This window comes from Streptopelia decaocto (genome assembly GCF_964273445.1).
Source record: "Streptopelia decaocto genome assembly, chromosome: 1".
Lineage (NCBI taxonomy): Eukaryota > Metazoa > Chordata > Aves > Columbiformes > Columbidae > Streptopelia > Streptopelia decaocto.
The window spans coordinates 38,703,303-38,725,907 of NC_138663.1; the positions used below are offsets into that span (position 1 = coordinate 38,703,303).

The 22,605-nt window shown below is 40.3% G+C and overlaps 1 protein-coding gene across 1 annotated transcript; it reads right to left on the reverse strand.

The window, feature by feature from the left end:
* Positions 1–832: 832 nt before the first annotated feature.
* IFT27 (intraflagellar transport 27) lies at positions 833–11,811 on the reverse strand. The gene is made up of 7 exons (XM_082070720.1): positions 11,576–11,811; positions 8,140–8,219; positions 7,016–7,075; positions 6,290–6,349; positions 5,256–5,373; positions 4,817–4,926; positions 833–4,607 (listed from the first exon to the last, which is right to left on the reverse strand). Exons 1-7 carry the CDS (start codon positions 11,607–11,609, stop codon positions 4,509–4,511), a joined length of 561 nt encoding a protein of 186 aa, XP_081926846.1. The 5' UTR covers positions 11,610–11,811; the 3' UTR covers positions 833–4,508.
* Positions 11,812–22,605: the final 10,794 nt, after the last annotated feature.

Here is a 22,605-nt window from a genome sequence, read left to right on the forward strand (position 1 = left end):
CTTGTGCTCCAGGCCCCTCACCAGTTTTGTTGCCCTCCTCTGAACTCTCTCCAGCACCTCAGTGTCTTTCTTGTAGTGAGAGGCCCAAAACTGAACACAGGGTTTGAGGTGCTGCCTCACCAGTGCTGAGTACAGGGGGAAAATATACAAGCAGATGAGACAACAACTGCAAGCAGTTGGCAGCTGAACATCATAGAGACACTAATTATTAAAAGCAGAGCACAGTCTTGAGCGGGGTATGGACCCCCACAGATCTGTATAAGCACCAGCAGAAAGCAGTTGCTGCCTACAGAACAGAAATGCAGTGTTTTCCCTGCTGTCAGCACCTGCGTCAGCCTCCTGTTTCTCCTGAGATACAGCTCTTAATTGGGATAGATTGTACATCTTCTGCTGTAGCCCAGCCCAGCTCCCAGTTTAATTGCTAGTTTATGACTTAGCCTGTTTTGTGCTTTCCACGCTACTTCTTTCCCCACTTAATCTAATAGAATTATAGAAAGTATTGCTGAGAGGACCTCAGGAGGCCACACGGTTTATCCTTCTGCCCCAAGGCAGTATTTCATTTTCAACAACATCATGTGTCTTTTGCTATCAGGTCAGATCGGTCCAAGATGCATAGTGGGTAAAGAAACGAAGCTTACCCAGGGGAGTCAATTGGCATAAAAGACTAAATCCAGCCCTTTAAGTCACTGAAGTTGTATCAGAAATAACCCTGGTCCAAATGGTGTCATTTATCAGATCAGTTTTCTGAAATATGTCCTTTCTTAAGTTTTAAGTCTCTAAAACGAACAAATCTCTAGAAAAAACAAACAAACAAACAGTTTTGACAGCCCCATTTCAGTATATTTAATGCTTTATTATGAACAGCAGTGACCATTCCATTGTTAAAGCTGAACAGATCTTATCAGAGTACGATCAGCTTTGAAACTCCTATTAACTCCCACAATAAAACCTGATCTTGCTGGAATTTTACATCCTGCATTTCACTCCATAGTAGAATGTGTCTGGCAAGACAAAACCAAACCATTAAAGCTTCTTTAATATGACAACTTTACACAAACGAATTTCCAGTAAAATTACAGAATGTCAGTCAGCTTCTTAAGGTTCTTTCTTCCAAGACAATTTAACTAAAAATTCTACTTTTGTTTTCTTTTGTCTATTAATCTTTGTAAGAAGAAATGTCTTGCAGCCTTGGGAACAGATAATGCAGAAATTAGGATTTAAAAAAAAATCAGCTGGTGATGTATCAAGCTAAGTAAAGCAGGACACAAGTATAACAGGGATTCTGCACAGCAGAACCATGAGGACCAAAGGAAAGGTAAGAAGGAGGGCCTCCAAGGAAGAAAAAATGGGTTTTGTCTAATCAAACCAGAAAGCAGGAAAAAGAAGCACTATGTATCTCTTAAAAACAGTTAAAGGCCTCTTTGTTTCCTCCTTTTTCTTTTGAAATTTCAGTTCTGGTTGACCTACGTCTCTTCTGGGTTGTAAACATCCATGCTGAGCACCTGCAGCACTGCACAGTTGGACAAAACAGGGAAGCTGTAAGACGACAAGCAGCTTCCTGGTCAGCAGACAGGCTTTCTGCCTTCCTCCCACTGCTCTCCACAGTGTCTGTAATTCAGAGTGATGCTAAGGCTCTGAGCAGCAAATGTGCATCCTCACCCTATAGATGTGATCACAACAGTTACTGAACACCGTTAAGAGAAACTTAATGGCTACAAACCCTTGGTCCCCCTGCTTGTCCAGGTCACCCACTCACTACCCTAAACTCCTTCTCACAGACACAGAACTACTTTCCACAGCCTACCTGTATCTGGCTCCCAGGTTCTCTACCCGCTCTTCACTACTAGCCTCTACAACCAAGGTCACAAATAAGTTAGGAAAATAGCAACGAGCATCACCTGCATCATGCTGGTATTATATAGCACATTAGCCAGGAAGAACCGTCTCTTATGCTTTTAAAATGCATTTGGAAGGATTGAGGTGGTTATTGTCAAACATACCATTTTGAAGGACATTAAATTGTGTCTACATTAGTGCTTGAAATAGTCCTGTAAAAAGCAAGTTGGGCAACATGCTTCAGACACAACCCCTTTTCTAATTCTAGTCATGGCATGTGTGAAGAGGGAAAGGGGCAGTGGGTGAATCCCTACTGCTAGCTAATTAGATCACACATTCCCTCTCTCAGGCAATATATCTTTCCCTGCATGGGATGCATTTTTCTTCACTAACCTCTCAAAAGCAGCTTCCCTATAAATCACAAATCACCACTGCAAGCATTCCCTTAATGAGATCCTCCAGCTTTTGCATTCATTTAATAAAACAGTGTTCACCAATCTTCATCTTAGTGGTGTATTTAGACTGTTCATTTGAAGTTATAGGAGGTCCTTCTGGTGCGGAGATTGACCTCGCTGGTTAGAGACTGCATAGGATTCACTTTATCACCTATTCCCAAGGCGTTCGTCCCCTCTATATACCACGTCACAGGTGGCATACACACCTGGCATGCTATTTTTCAATATGAAAAAATATCTGTCTTGTGTTCTAATCACATCATCAATAGAACCAGGGGCAAAATGATCTACCAAATCAAAACAAAACTTTAGTTCTTTAATTAGACCAGCATAGCATCCAATATAACGTGTATTCTTAATAGCTGGACGTACTAGCACCTGCAGGCAAGACTCTACTCAGCCCATGTAAATCAACAGACACCCACCCAGAATTAACAAGAGAATCCATGTAAAATAAAAATGCCAGTAACAGTAATCTAATCCAAAAAGCAGTGAGTTTCCTCGTTACCCTAAGGCCATGGAGGAGCCCTTCTTTCTTTGGAGGAAGCAAGAGTTTTCCCAGCTGTTTCTGGCATTTTTTTAGGTGGCTTCCAGCAAAAGAACCTATTCATTTTCTTTTCTTGTGGGCTGAGTTTCTACTTAACCTCTTTAGCTGGTATTCATGCTCCCTAGCTAATTCCCGGCATCAACACTGCTGCCAGTGAAATGAGCCCAGCTGCTTCTCTAGATTCTCGAAGTGCTTCATAAACTCAACTACAACATCTGCAGCCATATTTCTTATGTTCAATCCAATGTACTTTTCCTAGCATTGGGCATAAAAATGGTTATAAAATGCACATTTAAAAGTCTTGAAACAGATTCCTGAAAATCCTGCCTGAAAATTCACTCACTGGTTACTCTCTACAAAATCCAGCTTCCCTTGCCCAAGGGGGGCTAACGTAATCTGGGAGAAGAAGATGGTTACAGTTTTGAACTCCTTGGTGTTAGGCTCAGTTACAAGGCAGTACCTTACCATGGATGCTTTCACATACTGCATTAGCAGACTCTCACACATGCAACATCAGCACTCCACACATAAGAGCAGTTTTCTCTAGGCTTTTACCCTTTCTGAACTTAGCCAGGTTTGCTTTCATTTCCTGAGTCCTGTTTCCACTAGTGATATCAGAATCATGGTCTTTAATCTGAAATTAAAGGACAAGCAGGGAAAGTTTAACAACAAAGAGGACTCTGATTCTAGTGAAGGATTGAGAATTGAACTTGGTATTGCCAAGTTCAGCTGGCAAAAAGAAAAATGACACAAAACCACATAAAATGACAAAGACATGAAGAAAATATAATTTCTTTAAAATTTTGGACTCAGAATAAAACAGGTATTCTTGCCACCTGACCACATTTTGCAGATAAGCCAATTTGGATGTGCCTGTAGGAAATCCTGCTCACTTCAAGAGAGGTAGCTTCAGAAATCTTGTGACCTGGGACCAGCAGAGGGCACTGCATTACCAAGTGACAATAGCACAGATGCCAGATCGTTTCTACCAGGCAGTGAAAGTGAGCCATGTCGAATAAAAGAACCAGATTCAAGAAGTCAGAAACACATATTAGTCATCAACATATCAGTCCTATGATTGATAAGATTAACGCTGTTAAAAAAGGCCTCAAACTCTGGGCGCTCCTAGAAACACACCTAAAGCGAGCTCTGTCCCCGCACATCTCAGTCTCTATGTGTTGGTTTTAAGGCACTGGTCCCCTACTGAAAATGCTTTTCAAGTGGCAGGGACACACCAGTCCCGCCCTGCAATATAGGCATCAAGGCTGCGTTGCTTAAGTTGAAAAACATCCTGTCAGTTTCCTCTCTCCTCCAAACCTCTAAATCCTGGCTTGTAGCAGCAGGAAGTCTGTTCAGACAAGAGACAAGACAATATCAAAGCAAAGAGCTGGCAATTTCCATTCTGCCCTCCCCTTTTACTCCCCACCTCCTCCAACGCAGCAGACTTTCAGTGAGCAGAGAACCAAGTTAGAGGACATGAAAGGAATGCTGAGGTAGCAACTTCAGAAGAGTGTCTTTCCACTTGCTTATTTCTAGTTTATTTTGAATTACCAGAAGATGACCATGAAGCAGCAAATAGCTCATCTTTTCTTCTCTCTGTATTCCATCCTGCAGGATTCTGGGCGCTAGAAAAAGCTTAGAGGATAAAAAAGTCATCCCAGTCACGGCCCTCAAGCTAGTGAGTGAAAAGTTTCCACTTTCTCTTTGTACAGTTGGTGGAATGACTTTGCCAGGATGTGGAAAGGTGCCTCAAAATTTTTCATCTCCTTCTGTAAAGAAATAAGAAAATTCTGAACGACAGATGGAATAAGCATTTGACTGTTTCTGCTCAAACTGCTTCACAAAAGACATTGAAACTGAGGGTGAGTTAGATGACATACAAGTGGAAAAAAGCCCCCAATTATCTTTCTTTACCTGAAAGAGAAGATAATTTTACACACGCGCACTTCCACAGATGGTGAAAGGTGCAGATACTCACCACTGACATCTCACAGTACGCCAGGCCATGTTTCTCAGCCCACTGCTCTGCTTGTTCCTGCTCCACGACTCGACGACCAACCAGGTCTGTTTTATTCCCCACTAAGACACCTACAGAAAAAAAAACCAAACAAAACACAAACAAAACACAAACAAAACAAACAAACATGAAACAAAGGAAAAACAACAACCAAGAAATGCTGACTTGTTAGCAGTAAATGCTGAAAAAGTTGGAGGTGTGGAGAACAGTCTACAACTACCTAGAAAAGTTTCCACAGAGAAAATATATTTATGCCTTATCTGCTTTGTGATAAAAGCAAAGAAGTTGGAGGAAGTCATGCCCACCCCTGGCTTAAAATACATATGCTATGCCACATCGCGACAGAAACAACTGTTGTCATACAAAAGGGGAGCAGACAAGAATCTCACCCATTTCTTACCTGGGATGTGCCTTCCAACTGCTTGAGCCCTCAGCTTCTCCAACCACTTGGCACAGTTGTTGAAAGATTGCTCATTAGTGACATCATACACAAGGCACAGGACGTTGGGTTGCTCCCACTGCACAGCAAGAAAGGAACATTGTCAGCTCTAATGAAACTGATGTGGTCAACAGCCAGTCTGTAACTACAGCAAACACAGATGCTAAGACAAAAATAAAATGCCTAACATATAGGAATTGTATGCCCTGGCTGAGGTTTCACACCTCAGCTGAGCTGACTGAATAAATAGCAAGCACTGGGAAAGGTGGTCCTGCGCTCCTTCCCCAGTCCTGTCTACACAGTCCTGCTACTTTACTTATAGCAGCTCTGACACTCATCTGATCCCTGGGTAAGCTGATTCTTCATGCTGAATCAGCGCAAAATTAATCCTCCAGTCTGAGAAGCTGGGGCAGCTTCTACAGGGATCCCTTGCAAACCAGACCTAGTGCAAGGGAAAAAGTGGAATTACCCCTTGTAAAACAATGAACTATTAGGTTGACTTAGCTGTCTTATGAAACCTCACATCAGTTAATTGATTGTACATCTCAAAATGGAGATACTGTACAGGTAAGGACACAAATGCATGAAAGAAAAAAATCAAGGGTGGTATTATGCTCAAGGACAAGAATGAGCCCTGTTGGATCAAACACATCACTATAACACAGAAAAACCCCACTGTTGGAGTAGCAGCAAAATAGATGTTTTTCTAAGAAATAAAAATCACTTTAACCAAGAGTACACAGCGATTTTCAGTTAAACATCCCTATTTCTTTTGTAAGAAAACTGAATGACTATCTGCCTTCTCTCCTCTGGAAAGTATTTCTTCCAGTACTTTTACAGGTTTTAGGGACACAGAACAGGATGCATTGGCAACTGAGGTAATTGCTCCCATTTACACTAAAGACAAAGTTTGCTACATCTGCCAGACTAAAGAGTTCAGATCTTCAAAGCAAAAGCACTTCTTCGGAGGAAGAGGACTGTTACATAAGGCTTACCAGTTTCTCCAGCATTTCAGAAAATAGATCTTTTCCTGCAGAGTCAAAAATGAAGAATTCCTGAAAGCAGAAGCAGAAAGAAGGCTCTTCCCATGAAAAACACAGTGTAGGGAAAGGTTTTGAAAGTAAATACTGGAACTTGTAACTCCTGCATTTTGTTCAGTACAGCAGTGCTGTGTCCCTAAGGGACAAGTTCCCCACACGAGAAGAGTCCAGTTCAGATAGTATGAGAAAACAAATATTAATAGCTATTTTTCATGTATAACCAATAAAATGGTTACCTCCAAGACCTCAAGTCTGGTTTCCATGTCTACTGGAAACAGAATATGGGGAGTGAGACAGTAACATTCACTATTAATACAAAATTATGCATGCGGTCCACATTCCACCAGTCATTAAGGAGAATAACAGATAAGTTCCAGCTTCTGTAGTTTTAAGAAACACAAACTAAACCTGAATGCCCTAAAGGACAGAACAGAATTCGAACAAAGCTGGCAACAGCTTTGGTTTAAGATGTCACATTGGATACAAGTATGTAAAACTTACATTTTTAAAATTAAACTAATCCTGGAGTATCAGCAATTGTACATGATCAGCCTCATTTCCTTAATGCAACTTAACGGCCTTATGAACACACAGAGCGATCTTCCACCAGAATGAGACTGAAGTGAGGTTTGAGCTCTGGATGTCTCTTTCTGACCCAATTTATGTCACAGAAAAACTCACCACACTATCACTTGTCTCTGGAATTGATACAGCCTTCACCAACAGTTCTATGCCCGTTGTCTGTCAAGAAGAATCAGGAAAACAAGCATCAGAAGAGTTTTTAAGAGCCTGTCTGACTGCATACGAACGATGCATTGGATTGAAGCAATTATTGTGAATCATTACAATCCCATCAAACATAGACTGCTGGGAACCACTCATAGCTCTGGCAACATACTCCCACCTACATGTCAAAGCCACATAGATTTGTTCTGATGGGGGGAAAAGATGGAGAAGAACCAACATCCAGAGATTTTCTTATATACAACTAAGGGTATTAGCTGGAACCTGCAGGGCTACGTTCACTATCACGCTGCTGCTCTAAAGCACGCCGTAGAACATTTTGCACCAACCATGTGATCAGCTAACATGTGGGACTGAGGTTATTTGTGCCTCTTCCACCTTTTATCTCATTCTGCTTTGTAGCTTGTTTGTTTGTTCTATTTCTATCCTTAACTTTTGGTTTCCATCTTTATTTCAATGAATAAACGTATTTTAGGTTTTTTTTCTCCACAGTCATATTTTCCTTTTTTTTTTTTAACTTTACTTATATTTACTTTTATTTTTATCCTGCTTCTGATTAGTCATCACCATTGATTTTCACACTGAAAGACTGCAAACTGTATCCTCTTCATCTGGGAACAGTTTCTGTAGATTATAATTACCTTGGGACTATGCAGCACATCTTCATGTTTGCATAGTGATAAGTGCACTGTCCACATGCACATTTAATAGTTGGAATTAAAAGCTTTCTCCTTCAGCAATGCTTTTTCATAGAGCACTCCCTAAAGGGGGAAACTCTCTAACACCACAAAAGCTTGTGAAAACATTGGTTCAGCAGGAAAATTATAAAATTAACTAAATTACTCTGCATTAAGTTTCAAAACCATCACCCACACAATGTAAAGACTTACAGAATATTAAATGGTTTCTCTTCAGAATCTAGGATGTAAAAGACAGAAAACCCTATAAGTCCCCACCTTGAATGCTGCAACTTAAAATCATATTATTTATTTTATTCTAGACCTTCTTAGTTTTATCATGCAATGTAGAAAAATGTTGGATAGCAGTTTAAGCTTGCTTACCAGTGTGTAGTTCTTCTGAAAATGAGCCCCATCATTGCGGAACATCTGGGCTAAAGCACTCTTCCCCACAGCTGGATCTCCTGCAAAACCAAAAACATAAAAGATTTTTGTTTCATCTTACAGAATCTTGTTTTCTCTCAGTTCTTTTACTATCACATGCCATAAGACCTTGGATGCTACAACTCTGAATACAGGCAAGATAACTGTCACAACAAGCACAAAAAAATATAAAAGGCAATACACGAAGAAATTAGTATTGCCATTATGCATACTGGTGCTGACATCAGATTTCTGCTCTATGAATGACAGTAAAGAGCCCCCAAACCAGAGTGGAACTGCTGTGTGTTCTAAAATTCATGTCTACCCTATAGCCTTTACATGAGAATTAAAATTTCTGATATATGTTGTCATATTGAGAAAACCACAATATGATAAGGAAGACTGGGCTGCATAAAAGACTATTTTATCTCCTAATATTACTCCTTTCACCAAATTCAAATCCTTGTTATATACTGAGTTAAGGGAAAAAACAAGTAATTTATATACTACAAAGCTGCTTAAGCTGCTAACGTTCCTCGATGAACTGTTCTTGCTGACCCTGCTAAGAGAGCAACTCTTGCTGACTCAATGCTGCTGGTGGCTCATTAGTTGCATTCTGGGCAGAACAGAAGAGAATGTCACTTGGCTGGAGAGAAAGAGCCTGCTGATTCATCCCTATATGAAAGGAAAACCAAGGGGCTTTAGTTTTTGCTCTTTTAGAGCCAAGGCTTTCTGGTATGGCTTGTACAACACTTCAGGCAAACTTGGCAGCTGCGTTCTTTGGCCTGCTGTTACAAAACTTGGTAAAATCCAAAGCAGTGGCAGAGAACTGCAGAATTCACCTATGCCCCTATCATTCCATGAAAATACCATCATCCTTGCAAACAAAGACTTAATGTTCTGAAACAGCTCATCCTCTCTTCACATATGGTCTCACTAGCCTCGACAGTTCAAAGGACAGGAACCAGAAACTAAATACCTCAGTGGTTCTTGCTTTATTCTTAAAGCAACAGTCATGACAGCCAAGCCTGGGATACAAGTCTTTGACCTTATGTTTTTAAATAATAAACCCAGAAATTGGTATATTTTGATCCTATTACAGCTTCATAGGTTGTGTTTCAAAGGAAATAGGGAAAGCTATCTGCTCACATAATATTATAGAGGAGGAAGGGTGTTTTGGATAGTGACAATTGCTCCTAGATGCATTAACCAAATGTACTTCTTGTTTAAACATGTTTAGCATGCTTGCTTACTTTGAGATGAGTTGGGTTCATAATATTTAGACAGAAAAATCTGGTAAGTCAGCTTGTTTGTTCCCTGCTCAGTTCAAGCTTGTGCTGAAGACTACACTCTGTTCTGAGTGGAAGCTATTCTGTATTTCAATAGACAATTAGATCTGTCTTTGTAAAATGAGACAGAGAAGCACACATTGCTCCAATCTGCACAAGCATCATCTGGTGCATATTCTTAAGTAATGTGTTGCCTTTTTTCAGTTTGACAGCCTCAGTTGTTCTTTCCCTCTCCTTATTCTTTGTCACCCTCTTAGCCCATTACTTCACTACACTTTCTCAAGATAAGTTTCCTTGCCCTTTTCATGTAGTTTGGTCTCACCTGCCAGTACCGCATCCCACAGTATTTATTCTATCCATACTTCTGTTATTCTGCCAGAACCTGTAGTATGGGTCTAAAACACCTGCTACTGCCAGCTGTCTTTCTACAATGAAAACCTTTTCATAGCGCTTTCATAGTAAGCTCAGACAACAATACCTTTTACTGTGTGTCTGTATATTACTCGAGATAACACAGGATTCACTTTCTATTGTCAAGTTAATATTCTCACTCTTGCTAATAAAAGCCCTTTTCCCCTGTTGTTCTCTTTGACCTTGGTGCAGTTCCCAATACTCTGAGCCACTATGTTCTTCATAACCATTTCCTAAGGTACACAAGAGTTCCCTGTTCCATCTCTGACGTTTTTGCTCCTATGTCATTGCATTTTCTTGTTCCCTTCAAGTTGTTGTGGTTACTCACCTCTTATGTATCCTTCACTATACTTGTCTTTTCTGTAAGCAAGAAGTTATTTTGCCTGGTTTGCTCCATTAATTTATTATTTTTAATAATACATGGATATTATTGTAGCACTTAGGAGCACTATATATGGGACAGGACCTTCCTGTTGTTTGTGTTATGGACAGAATTGAAAAGGCAGCTCCAGATCCAATTAGGATTAAGCACATAACTGGGTCATTCAAAAAAAACCTAAAGTGAATTTTAAATGGTCATAGAATTGGCCTTCGGTAACATTGAACAACAAAACGTGAAAGACTTAAATAGAGACTATGTATTAGGACCTGGAAACTTCCAAACTGGAAACGGTGTGTACATTTCAAATCCAGAAGACAGGCAAGATACTCATGCTGTCCACAGTAACTATCAACAGAGGCACCAGGGAGATCAATTCTTTTGCATATGCCAAAGATCACACCTGATTTTGTGTAAGCTGATGGTTAGCTGTTTCTGAGGCAATCATTTTAAAAAATGGCAACCATTTTATTCTGGATGAAAAAAAAGAGGTTTGTAGCAAAGAGTTAAACCCGGGAGATGTCTGCACACAAATGTTTTATGAATTCATGCTTCTGGCTGAGGGAAAGAAAAAAAAAGGTTTTCTTACTGTAGTGTTAACAGTCAGCTGTACTTAACTTCAACACCTCCATAATTCATCCTGACTAAATAAACTGGTGTCTTCACCTCAGCTCTTTTTTTCAGGTTAACCTCCAGTTTGCTTGGGGAAAAAGCTGCCTCTCTGAAGTGCACATGCTTAATCCTTGCACTGCTTGCTAAGGCCTCACCCTTCCATCACACACCCAGAATCATCCCAATTTCTGACATGAATTTTCCCTCCAGCACAAAGGGAGCTTCCCACAAGAGGCAGGACTCTGCTGTCTACCCTGCTCCCTTCGCACTTTCCCCCTCCTCAGACCACCTTTCCACACTGTAGAAATACTCTTTTTCTTTGTTTCTTTGATTTTTTTTGGATCCTATCCTTGCATTTCAGCTGGTCCAGCTACGCCTCACGCCCGCCCTGAATGCAGCTCTTGACTCTCCGCATGTCAGGAGAGGGAGAGGGTATGGGGTAGGTAACAGCGAATAGTGGCTGCCACGGTTCCCGTCCCCTGGGTGTTGCGGTCCCCACCTCTTCGCCGTCGGTGCGAACCCCTGACAAGGGGCTGAGAGAAGCCAGGCCACCTCCCGGCGCGGCCTGCGACCATCCACCCGGGGCTCCCCCACGCTGAGGGGGCCTGGGCGTCCCAGCACCGCCCCGCTGCTGGCCTCGCCCCACCCCACGGAGCCCGCTCTCTACCGCCAGAGGGGCGGATGGGACCGGGCGGCCTGGACTCACCTGCCAGGAGGCACTTGGCAGCAAGTTTCACCATCGCCCCGGTCCCCGGGAAGGCGGCGGCGGGACAGGAGGGCCGCAGCAGAGCGCGGTGGCGGCAGCCGCTGCCCTAGCAACGGCGCGGCCCTAGCAACCGAGCGCCCCGCCTCCGTCAGGAGACGACCAACCCCCCAAGCTTGGTTGGCTGTGGGCTCTGCTCATCGATGCTACCCGGAGTTGTTATGGGTTCACTTGTCTTTTCCCGCCCACTAGACTTCCTGTCATTCAAACCCGACTCCCCGCCCCTTTTAGTATCTAAGGCGGGGCAACGCGCTCAGCGGATGGCGCGGTGGTGTTACGGAGTCAACGGAGTAGTTTCTGCCCAGCAACTAAATACGCTTGTAGAGTCTGTTTGGTATTGGGTAGAAGACAGGGGACTGTACCACGTAGCCGAAATTAACCCCCTGTGGACAGGACAGAAAATAATAAAGCCACGGGCAAAGACCTATTACATAGGGGTGCGGCAGTACCAAGGAGAGAAAAAAAAAATAGAGAGTGAGGGAGACAAGCCTCAATTTTCCGCTTATGCCCTTCCCACGGAATGGGATCTTCCGTGCAGAAGCGCCCGCGCCCTCATCCGCACGCCTGGCTGTGTGCTTTCCTGCGCATGCGCAGGATCGGATGCTCGTCTCCTCCCCACTCCCGGCTCTCGGGGCCGGCGGAGCGGGTACGCGCTAATTCCGCCCATCTGCTGCGCATGCGCGGACGGTTACGCCCGGTGGCGCCTTGAGTGCGGCGATGGCCGTTAGGGGCGGGCGGGTGGCCGTTGCTCAGGCTGAGTAGTGGGCCTGGCTGTGGGGCAGGGGATGTGGGGCCTACCCAAACAAAGGGCAGGGGGCTGTGTCATATGTCCTGTCACCGGCTGCGGGAGTCTCGTGATTTGGGTCATTTTTTCCCTCAGGGCTCGGAGCTGGAGTCAAATCGCAGGATTTCAGGGCGGGTTGGGTCAGTATGTTTAAAATAGCCGGTTTATGAGTCCTGTGTGTCCAATGTGGAAATTGAGCAACGTTCCTTCTCAACCAGGGGCAACATTTGATCTCTTTCTTGCAGTTCATCTTTTTTGTTGCTTTTCACTATGTTGCTGTTCTAGAGAGGGTTCTCTTACTCACTGATTTCTTAATTGCTTTTTTCGTAGTATCTTGGAATTTTGTTCCTTTTTTTTTCCTTTTTTTTTTTTTTTTTTTTTGTTATTTTTGTAGTCTTTCACACTGCAGTAGGTTGTTTCCATTAATTACTTGGTTTTCTTTTTCAAATCTTTTTACTAGGATCTCCCTTGACTTCTCTTAAACTGTTTCTGTGCCCTTTTCTTAATCTTTAGACTGATCTATTCTCCTTAGGCAGTCTAAGTCAACCTTTATGGATTTGGGTTAGAGCTTGTAAGGAACATTTAACGAAGAACTGTTGTTTTTACATAACTGAGGATCTGGCACCTGACCCCAGCAGGGGGGAAGGACAGAGAGACATCGGACTATGAATTCTTAATGTAATACACAGTCTCTTCCCGGAATATGTACTGACACCTGTATACATACCGATACCTGTATTGATAAGTTAATTTAGGGGGAAGTGTAGCCAGAGTACCAGGAATCTGTATCTTAAATACATTGATAAGGGAAAGGGTATTTTTGTGCATTGGGATAGTCTGTAAACCCTGAAGTACCCAACCAATGGGGGGGAGGGAAATTGCAGTCGGGATTTTGGGGAGATATAAGCAGGGGCTTTTTGCCCTATTAGGTGTGCCTACCTTTAGGTAGAACACCCGGTCTTGCAAAATCGTTATTAAAATATGCTTTGCCGAGAGATCCTGCCTGGGCCTATTATATTTGCAAAACAATTGTTTCCTACAAGCTGAAAAAGCTGACCGTGAAGCTTCCTGCATTTTTTTCCCCCTCCTTCCAATCTCTTCGAAAGCTCTTACACAGTTAGAAAGCATGGCATCAATAACAAACAATAGTTTTTCAGGGTATAGACTTTGCTTGGCTACACATATTGTGTACTTTGGAGCACAGAATCTGCTTACTAGGAAAAGCAGTAAGCAAGCTTGGGAATAAGAGAATATAATCAGTAGTGGACCTGTGTTTGGATTATAAGATTGGACATTCCAAGAGCAGAGTTCATTGAAAATATTTTTTTCCAAGTGTTGTATTAATCTCAAAGCAGTGCCTGCCTAGAAATCAGCTTTTTATGGTCTTTTCTAGTATGAATGACCCATTTCATATGTTTGGGACTACGTGACATCTGCCAGTATTCTAGCCAGATAAGCAAATAACATAAAAATAATAACTACCTATAGCAAAATCGAAGGATTATTTTATATGTACATAAAAGTAATTGTTTCTTTAACAAAAATCCTAAAGGGATTTCTCTAGCCTGAGTGGGCAGAGACTTTGATTGTAGACGATGATTGTAGTGAAGTATAGTGATGGAGTCAGCACTTGGAATTCCTTTAAAAAGGAAAAGAAAAATTAATCCCAAGTCTCATTATTACTTTCACTGTTTTCTCCTCCATTCCTGAATCCTCCATCACATAAAACAGGTGTGGGGTTATTGATCTTCTATATCATTTATGTCTAAATAGCTTACCTGCTTTTTCATCTTTTCTGTCTTCCGCTCCATCCTCCAAGAAATTCACTTATCTCTGTGTTGTTCCATTCTTACAATCTTTGCGTTATCCTTTGTTGTCTATTTGTAATATTGCCCCAGTTTACTGACAGGTCTGTATGTGAAGGCTTTGAGACTCCATTATGATGCACTTGAGATTTATTGATCGTGGCTGTAACGTAGTGGTATCCATCAGCATTATACTGAGCTCTCAAACATCTCCACCATTTTACACTGGGATCAGTGTAATAGATGGCATAGATTATGTTGGTAGTGAGATTTTCATTGCTATTGAAAAATTCTGCTTGGAATCTGGCTATCTCCTTTCTCCTGTTTGCTGCTTTTCTATTAGCACCCTGGTCCTTCATCCCATCCCTCATTTCCTACTTAGTTCTGCATGCACTTGCACATCAAGCTCTTAATGTACTTGTGTCCTCTCCATTTCTGCTGTCCTTTTGCCCCACACTTCCTCCCCCCCACCCCCCCGCCCCGTCATGGTCTTTTCCTCTACCTGACTTCTCACAGGTAAAAGTTGCTCCCTTACCACCATTGACAGTGATAGATTAAGGATGGAATTACTTATCTGTGCCTTGTAATCCAAGCAGAATCACAGTCTGCTGTTAGCAGTCCACAGGGGCTGCTGCTGAATAAATTGGAATACTGGTAGCTGTGCTCACTGAAGCCTCTCTCATCTTGTATACGTGAGAAAGAGAGGGAGAGAGAAACCCTATGGATTTTAGAAAAAAACAAACGCCAACAACAGAGGATAATGTTCTTACCCTAGAGAAGTGTTTATTAGGTTAAATCCTATACTTACCAGCTAAGGAGAGATAGAGTGCTCTTCTTGTTCACACATTTAATTTCTTCCTCAAATAAAGCAAAATTCCTATGAGTGGGAAGCACCCCTTCTCTAACGTGAGCAGAATAAGTTGCCCTGACAGCCACAGGACCCTGAAATTTGAAGTCACGTTCATTTAGGCGATGGTCACAAAATGGTAGATAAACTGCATGTGTCCATGTGTGGCTCACATTTCATCGGGCTACAGAAGGCAGCAATGGTGGAACTGCAGCACCAGTAGCAGTGGCAAGGAATTGCAGAAGCAAGGTAAGGCTTTGCAATGAGGACTAAAGCAAGGTCATACGGTCTTTTAGACTGCCTTGTGCTTCACATTCTGTTGGGCACTGTGCAGGTTACTTCATTGTCTCCTTCACAGCATATACCTGTTGAAAAGTGATTTTTTTTTGAGGCAGAACTTGCTAATATTCCTAGGGCTTGTTTTTATAGTTATTCATGTATTGGTGCAAACATTCTGGCTGTGTTCAGAGTTGAGCAGGTTGCAACCTGTAACTTGAACATGCTGCCTAATAAAAGCTACTGAGGAAGTAATGCAGATTTCCTTGGGGTGAGCAGTGCTTCTCAGGAGGGCACTAATGTCGAGGAAAGGAATTGATAGATCTTTCTATAAGAAATCTCTTAAATACAAAGCGTTTCATCAGTATTTTTTTTCTTTTTTAAATCCTATGTTACTAAAAGGAAACAGTGTGGCAAAACAACATCAGAAATATCTTGCAAATGGATGAATATTCAGAGTTCATGAAGCTTTTAAAATCTGTATAGATTCTTACAGAATTGTCTATGAGTGTTCAGCAATATGTCTGGAGAGTTTTGAAAACTGCAGGAGAGGATGTGTAAATTTTATTATAGATTTCCGTCCTTTACCTATCCTCAAGTAGTAGAATAAATAGAAACTTCATCTGTTTTGAGGGCTACTTCATTGGGCATTCCCCAAAATTGCCTTTTGTTTCTCTTCAGAGTGGGGCTATTAGCACCGAAGTATGCATCTGGACGCTTTCTATATCACTGTTGATAACGGCATTATAGTTCCAGGACTTCAGATTTTTCTCTCTTGTGGTAGGGACTGAGGCACAGATATGAAAGCTTTTTGGCTGAGACTCGGTGCACTGAAATGTAAGATGATTATGAAATGGTTGAATCAGCCAAAGGATTTGTTGGCAGTTACAGCAGCGCTTCTGACTGATCTGGCATATCTGTCGTTTGTTTCTGATCTGCTACGTTGGGAAAGTGAAAGTTAGAAATGACTAGTGGTTGTGGCATCAATGAAAAGCAATAAATTATTAGATGTAGGGTAAGTACCTCTACAAGGCTGCAAACTTGGTTCAAGTATGCTAATTGTAACTGTCATGTCCTCTCTTTTCATGAATATGGAACGAGGAACAGATTTCTCAAGTATGCATTAAAATCCACAAGGATAAACATAAGGAGAATTTGGGGGGAATAATTATTCTTCGTATGTCCAGAAGAATTCCAGCTTGAATCTTTATTTGTTTGTTCTTGCACATAGAAGCTAAGAAGAGCACTGGGAACAAAATGTAAATCCTCATTTAGTTTTTAACAATATACTCCAAACCATTAGACATGGATAGTTTATCAGGAATCTGGAACTTCATACGGCAAGTCTTACTGTTGTATAGGATTCTCTGTGGGGGAGCATCTGTGACGGACTGAGGACTTGCTGTGGCCTTGTGTGTGGCCTGAACCTTTCTCAGCTGTGAGTACGCTATTATTGGAGCAATCATTGTCATGCTCTTTTGCACAGAGTCATGCATAGAGTGATTGGATGCTGGCGAGTGTTGAGTATGCTTCTGCATCATGGGGAAGGGGTTAATCTGTCAAATACAGAATATATGAATAGATAAAATCCTTAAATGAGCCACCCATAATTCCAGCATGGCAGTCATTATGTGGTGATGATGATTATGATATCAGCTGGGAATCTTTTTTTGGATCTCTAGCTGCCGTCTGCTTAGAAAGCAGCTGCTAGGTTTACACTAATGCTATATCTTATGTTAAAAACTGTAAGAGAGACTACATTCAGATAAATAAATTTATTAAAAAATAAAAGGCTATGTTTTGGTTTATATTCTGTTTATGGTTTTAGGGTTTGAATATTCAAAGTTTTCTCTGCAGGCATGACAGCTAGAATTTTTTTCCCCTTACTGAAAACTGAGAGTCAGCCATGTAATTTGAGAACCTGGATCTTTAATGGAAGAAGGAGAACAGAAATATTTGAGATTCCTAATTAAATTTTCAAGAGTTTTTAGCACTGTTTTCTATCATTTCCACTTTTCTAACAGGTTAATTTTTAAGCATAAACTTTTCCACCTTATCCATGTCCTTTTTTTCAAGGTCAATTTATTATAATGTATTTATACTATAATAAAACCCCTCGTGCTCTAAGCTTTTCAGATCCTCCCTCTAATAATATCCAATCTTTCCTTGCTCAGGATTTTCTTTTCCCAAAGTCCCAGACCCTGAATTTCTGTGGTGTTCACCCTTTGGCCCCTGTCTCGGGGCTCTCTGTCTGTGTATTGTTGCTCTTTCTTACTTCAAAAGCAAGGCTCCTGCTCCTGCATTGCCAGAAGCTGTTCGCACCAGCTGCTGAGCATTGCTGGGCAAAGTCTTTGTGGCTTTCTTCCTACAGATGTAGGGTCTTGGTTCCTGCTTCAGATGAAGTCATAAACATCTGGGCTACAGAGTGAACTTAGAGAAATTCTGAATGAGAAGGATCCTGAGCTTGTAAAAATAGTATACACACAGGAAAAAAATTTACACGGGGGCCATTCATTGTTATGTGTTCTGTGTTTTGTATTCTATAGGCTAGATGAAATTTCAGGTTAATTTTGACCTATCAGGCCTTCAGTGAGAAATAATTTCAGTTCTGTTGTATCAGTTATCTTCCTGTGGAGCTTTCAAAATGACGATACATTTGAACACTAGGATTGCCAACAGGCCAAAAAAATATGTAGACTCATTAGATCTATGGGCAAATGTCTCTTAAGACTCCTCTGCTTTGCTAAGAAGGCTATCACGTGTGAACAAGAATGTTAATACATGCACAGAGGAACAGAAAAACACTGACTCTAGTAATGGAGATTGTTACAGAACATAATTGAACACTGACTGCAGCAAAGCTAAAAGGAGACTTGCATTACAATGACATGAAATCTTTTTTTTCCCCCTAACCTCTGATTTCAGCTGTCTGACTAAGAGCAGGTGCTGGGCAATAGCTCAATTTCAGCAACCCATTGCAGCTGAAAGAGTAGAGGCAATTATGCTGTATCCAGCAAAATGGAAAATTACTTTAAGGGGGAGAATGCAAATGTTTTAAGACAGAAATCTTCATCTGCAGAAGGAAGTGTAAAATTAGCACAGCCACATAATTCTTATTCTCCTTTATATTAAAGCAGTAATAAATGCTTGATAATTTTCTATTACCTATATATTTTTGTATCTTTCTAGTGATACTTTTTTTTTTTAAACCGCATTGAATTGTGAAAATACAGGAAGTGGTTTGTTAACAATTAAAATGTTAGAATTAAAAAAAAACATTTCCCAAATCTGAACATGTGTCTGAACCATTTGTCTGCTCAGCATCCCAGGGCCCTTCCCTCTGATAATGAATGCTCAAGCATTTGACCTCTGGCCCTGCTCCTCTTATGACCTGTCTAGAAGTTCTAGTGGTAAAGTTGGAATTAACAGAGAGTTACTGTGTTCTTACCACCTGAAGGCCCAGGTATCCATTTGTTAATGCCAGTGTCATACCACTGTAACACCAGTGAAACCAAAAGTATTTTTATACCTAAACCATTAATTGCTGAGACAAGCGTCTCCTATAATTAAAAACTGTTGTTGCAATGTGAGTTGGACCTTCTGACTCAGGCACCGACAAGATCCTTTCACTTACATTTTCCTGGGTGGAAGACTGAATGAATTTATGAAAAACATATCTTTCCTAGCTGCATGTTCCATAGGTTTATTAAGTGCCTTCCAGTATTTTATATGGATATTCTGGTCCATGCAATGCCTTCTGTTTCTCTTGTGGCTGGAGAAGGGACTCTACTATTTGTATTTACATTTACTTCTGTCTTTAAAAGTGTGTCAACCTGTGTTAAGCTTTATTACTTTAGCAACCAGAAGAGCACTAACCAGAAACACACTTTCTCCCCTGTGAAGTAATTATCCCACATTAGGAGATCCTGCAGTCTGGGAAAGTTTTGACGATTGATCTCTCATGCACACAGCTAACCCCCTTTAGACACATTTGGCTTCGCTCTCTCTTGTTTAGGAGAAAAGTTGTTTTAAATGTTGGAGCTCTAGAGAGTGTTGGGATTTCTGAAGAGTGTACATCTTTGGGAAAGAGAATCTGCCAAACTAATCTCTCAGAATGAAGATGCAGCAGCTCAGGTTGAAGCGTGCATTAACAATGAGAGAGTCCAGGACCTAGAGGAGGTAGTTTAATCACTGGCATCTGCTAAATCCTATGCTGTTGTGTTACCCATGGTTCCTAGTGATGTTAGAGCAAGAACGTCAGCACATGGTTTAACCCAGATGAATTTTGGTGTGTTAATGTGTGCCATATAATTTCTTTTTCATTTGCAATTGATTTATAAATAGAAGAATGTGTTCTCTATCCGCTGAGCACTTAAATCTCAATCTGGGAATTTTAGAATCAAGTTATTTTGTGCATTATGCTCATTAATAAAAATATTGTGGACTAATGTGTGTCTTCAGTGAACCTTGTATAAATTAATAATCTTTGATGTTATTTTGTTGAGGCAGAACATGTTGCAAATATTGTGAAATGCCACAGTTTTTAATTCTATAACAATATTAACTCTGTTTTGGACAGAATATTGTTAATGTTTAGATGCTATAGCACAAAGGCTTTGGTAAAACTGTGTCTGTGTTGAACTGCATTTTCAGTCTTCAAAAGTATTCAGAAGCTAGAGGAAAATGTCCTTATTTACCCCCAAAAGATGCAAAGTCAGGAAAGTCAAAAGAAATGGACAAGCAAATTTTGCTTTGATTAAGGGAACAAAGAGTGGAAGCAATCATAGAACATTAGGCAGTGATGAGCTCAGAACTGGTGGATAGACTGTAAATATAAGTCCTAGCTCAGCTTCTGCAAAGTGAACAGGTGTTATGGCCTCCAGTCCATTGATTCCCAAAATAAGACATGTGGAAAATTGCTGGTCCATGAAACTCCATTACGAGCTTGGCAGGACCCTTAAAGCATAAACAATTATGAATTTATTGGTTAACAGTTTGGTGATGGTAGATGGTGATCGGAGAAATTTTAAGACTTGGTGATGGTCTATTAGTACAAATCCTTTTTGTTAAATGCTGATGTCATTTGTTAAGAAATTATGCTTTGTGTATGACTTGAGTAATTGGCTCTTCTTCCTTCTGAGTGTAGCTGAGAAAGAGTTGTATTTATTTCCCAGCAATATATAAGTGGTGTCTCTTTTTTTTTTGTATCTGTAAACATAATTTATATCTTTTAAATAATCCAGTTGTGTCTTGTTACAAACTATTGGCTATGAATCTAAGGAAAGGATGTGGACCGATTACTTAAAACTTTGTCTTCAACAAGATGGCTGGGGGGTTTTGTTGTTGTGGTTGGCTGGTTGGTTGGGATTTGTTTTGTTTTGTTTTTCCCATAACAGGACAAAGAAGATGATGTAATATGCCAATTAAGAAATTGAAGGTAAATGTTTCATGGAGAAGCTTAATCTTGCTCCTTGCTTATGCATGTGAAAATTAAAACCTCTTTCTTCATGAAACATTGCAGAGTAATGTGATTTTTTTTTTATTTTTCAAGCGTACAATTATCCACACTCTGCCAAAAGCCTGATTAAATTTTTTTTTGCAAATTCTACTTTCTTCAGCCCTTACAGTAGCTTCTGTGACAATCTTAAAGACATTAAAATGAGACCAATATGAAAATTAGTAATTTAATATATTGTATGGATATTGTTTTATATTTTATTTTAACTTAAAATTTTGCATTTCCTTGCTGCATTTTGGGCCATGACTAGATAACTTCCATCTAACAGGAAAATTTTTGTCAATTGGAAGTGGAACAATACAAGATTTGGGAAGTTTTGGAAGGAATTTGGGTGGGAAAAGTAAGCATCTAAGATAAGCATCAAAGAGCCAGAAGTGAAAAAAGTAGTACTTTGATAATTGATGAAACAGTAATTTTATGTTAGGGCAGAGATTTCTTTATATTTTTTTTCTTCAGTGGTAGAAGCATGAAGTATTGAAATTTGAACGTTGAATTTAAATTACAGTTAGGGAAAAAAAAAAAAAGTGATTTAAAACAGATTTTATGAGAATTGTGATTACATAGGTTATGAGTATACCGGTTGCATATTTGAATAAACTGACCAAATGTTTAGAGTATCAGGTACCATCACCATGAAAAGTAAAGATGGTATTTTGGAGGTCGCTCTACTCATTGTAACTGGTATCTATATTATAACTTTTTCAGTTTGAAAGTAAAAGGATATTTCTTTTCATCTTATCTATTACTATACAGCTGAAAAATTTCAGGCCAAATTAGGCACTTAGTGTTGCCTGTTCAGGAGTTGTTGAGGGAATAATGTGAAGAAAGACTGATATCGGAATCATTGGGGTCTTCAAACTTTTATGGCAGTGAAATATCCCCATTAATGTTGCTGTAACTTATTCAATTTCACGTAATGTGATATAAATCATTTTAGACTCATTAATAGCTATGTTTATTTGCTATTTGTTCTATTGTACTATTTTTTTGTTAAAGCCCTGGATAAAATCTCAGATTTTGTGCCGTCCAGTGAAGCATTAAAATACAAATCCTGGCAGGCTCAAAGAATAGAAGGAGACTATAGAGGTGTTTATGTAGCGATTTTTATGTTGATCTGTTACTCCATGGATCCTTATTCATCATACGTCGATAGCTAACTTCCTATTTTTTTTTTTTTTCTGTAGCCATAAACAATCTTGTAATTACATTTTATTGCCACTTGAGGTCAGCAGCTGCCGAGAAAAAGAAGTAAATAAACGGTCATGCTTCATTGCAATCCGTTTTCATTTGCTTTATTTAGAATACTTAAAAATCAATACATTCTTCAGATATGTATATACATTGTGCAAAACCAAAGGATTTCTTTTGAACGCACAGCAGCTTCAGCAAAAAGTCTTGTAAGTTACTATGAGAGTGAAAATCTAGAGTGGCTTTAGAGTGGCCGAGTAGCGTTGGGTAATCACTGTGGCAGAGAATGTTATTCAGTACAACGTGATGGTGACAGGGTTTCAGCTTTATTCTTTTTATATACTAAATTAGTGATAGTAAATCTGAACAGAATAAGGTATTATTGCTGCAGAGAATAATTTGGAATCCAGAAATAGCAAATATCCTTCCTTTCTATTGCAGTAGTCATCAATGTTATGTCAAGATGTGGGGAAAATATTCCCTAAAAGTGACTTTCCCCCCACTCCTTTAATTTTTGCTAAAACAAATAAATAAATAACAAAACAAAAACCCAAA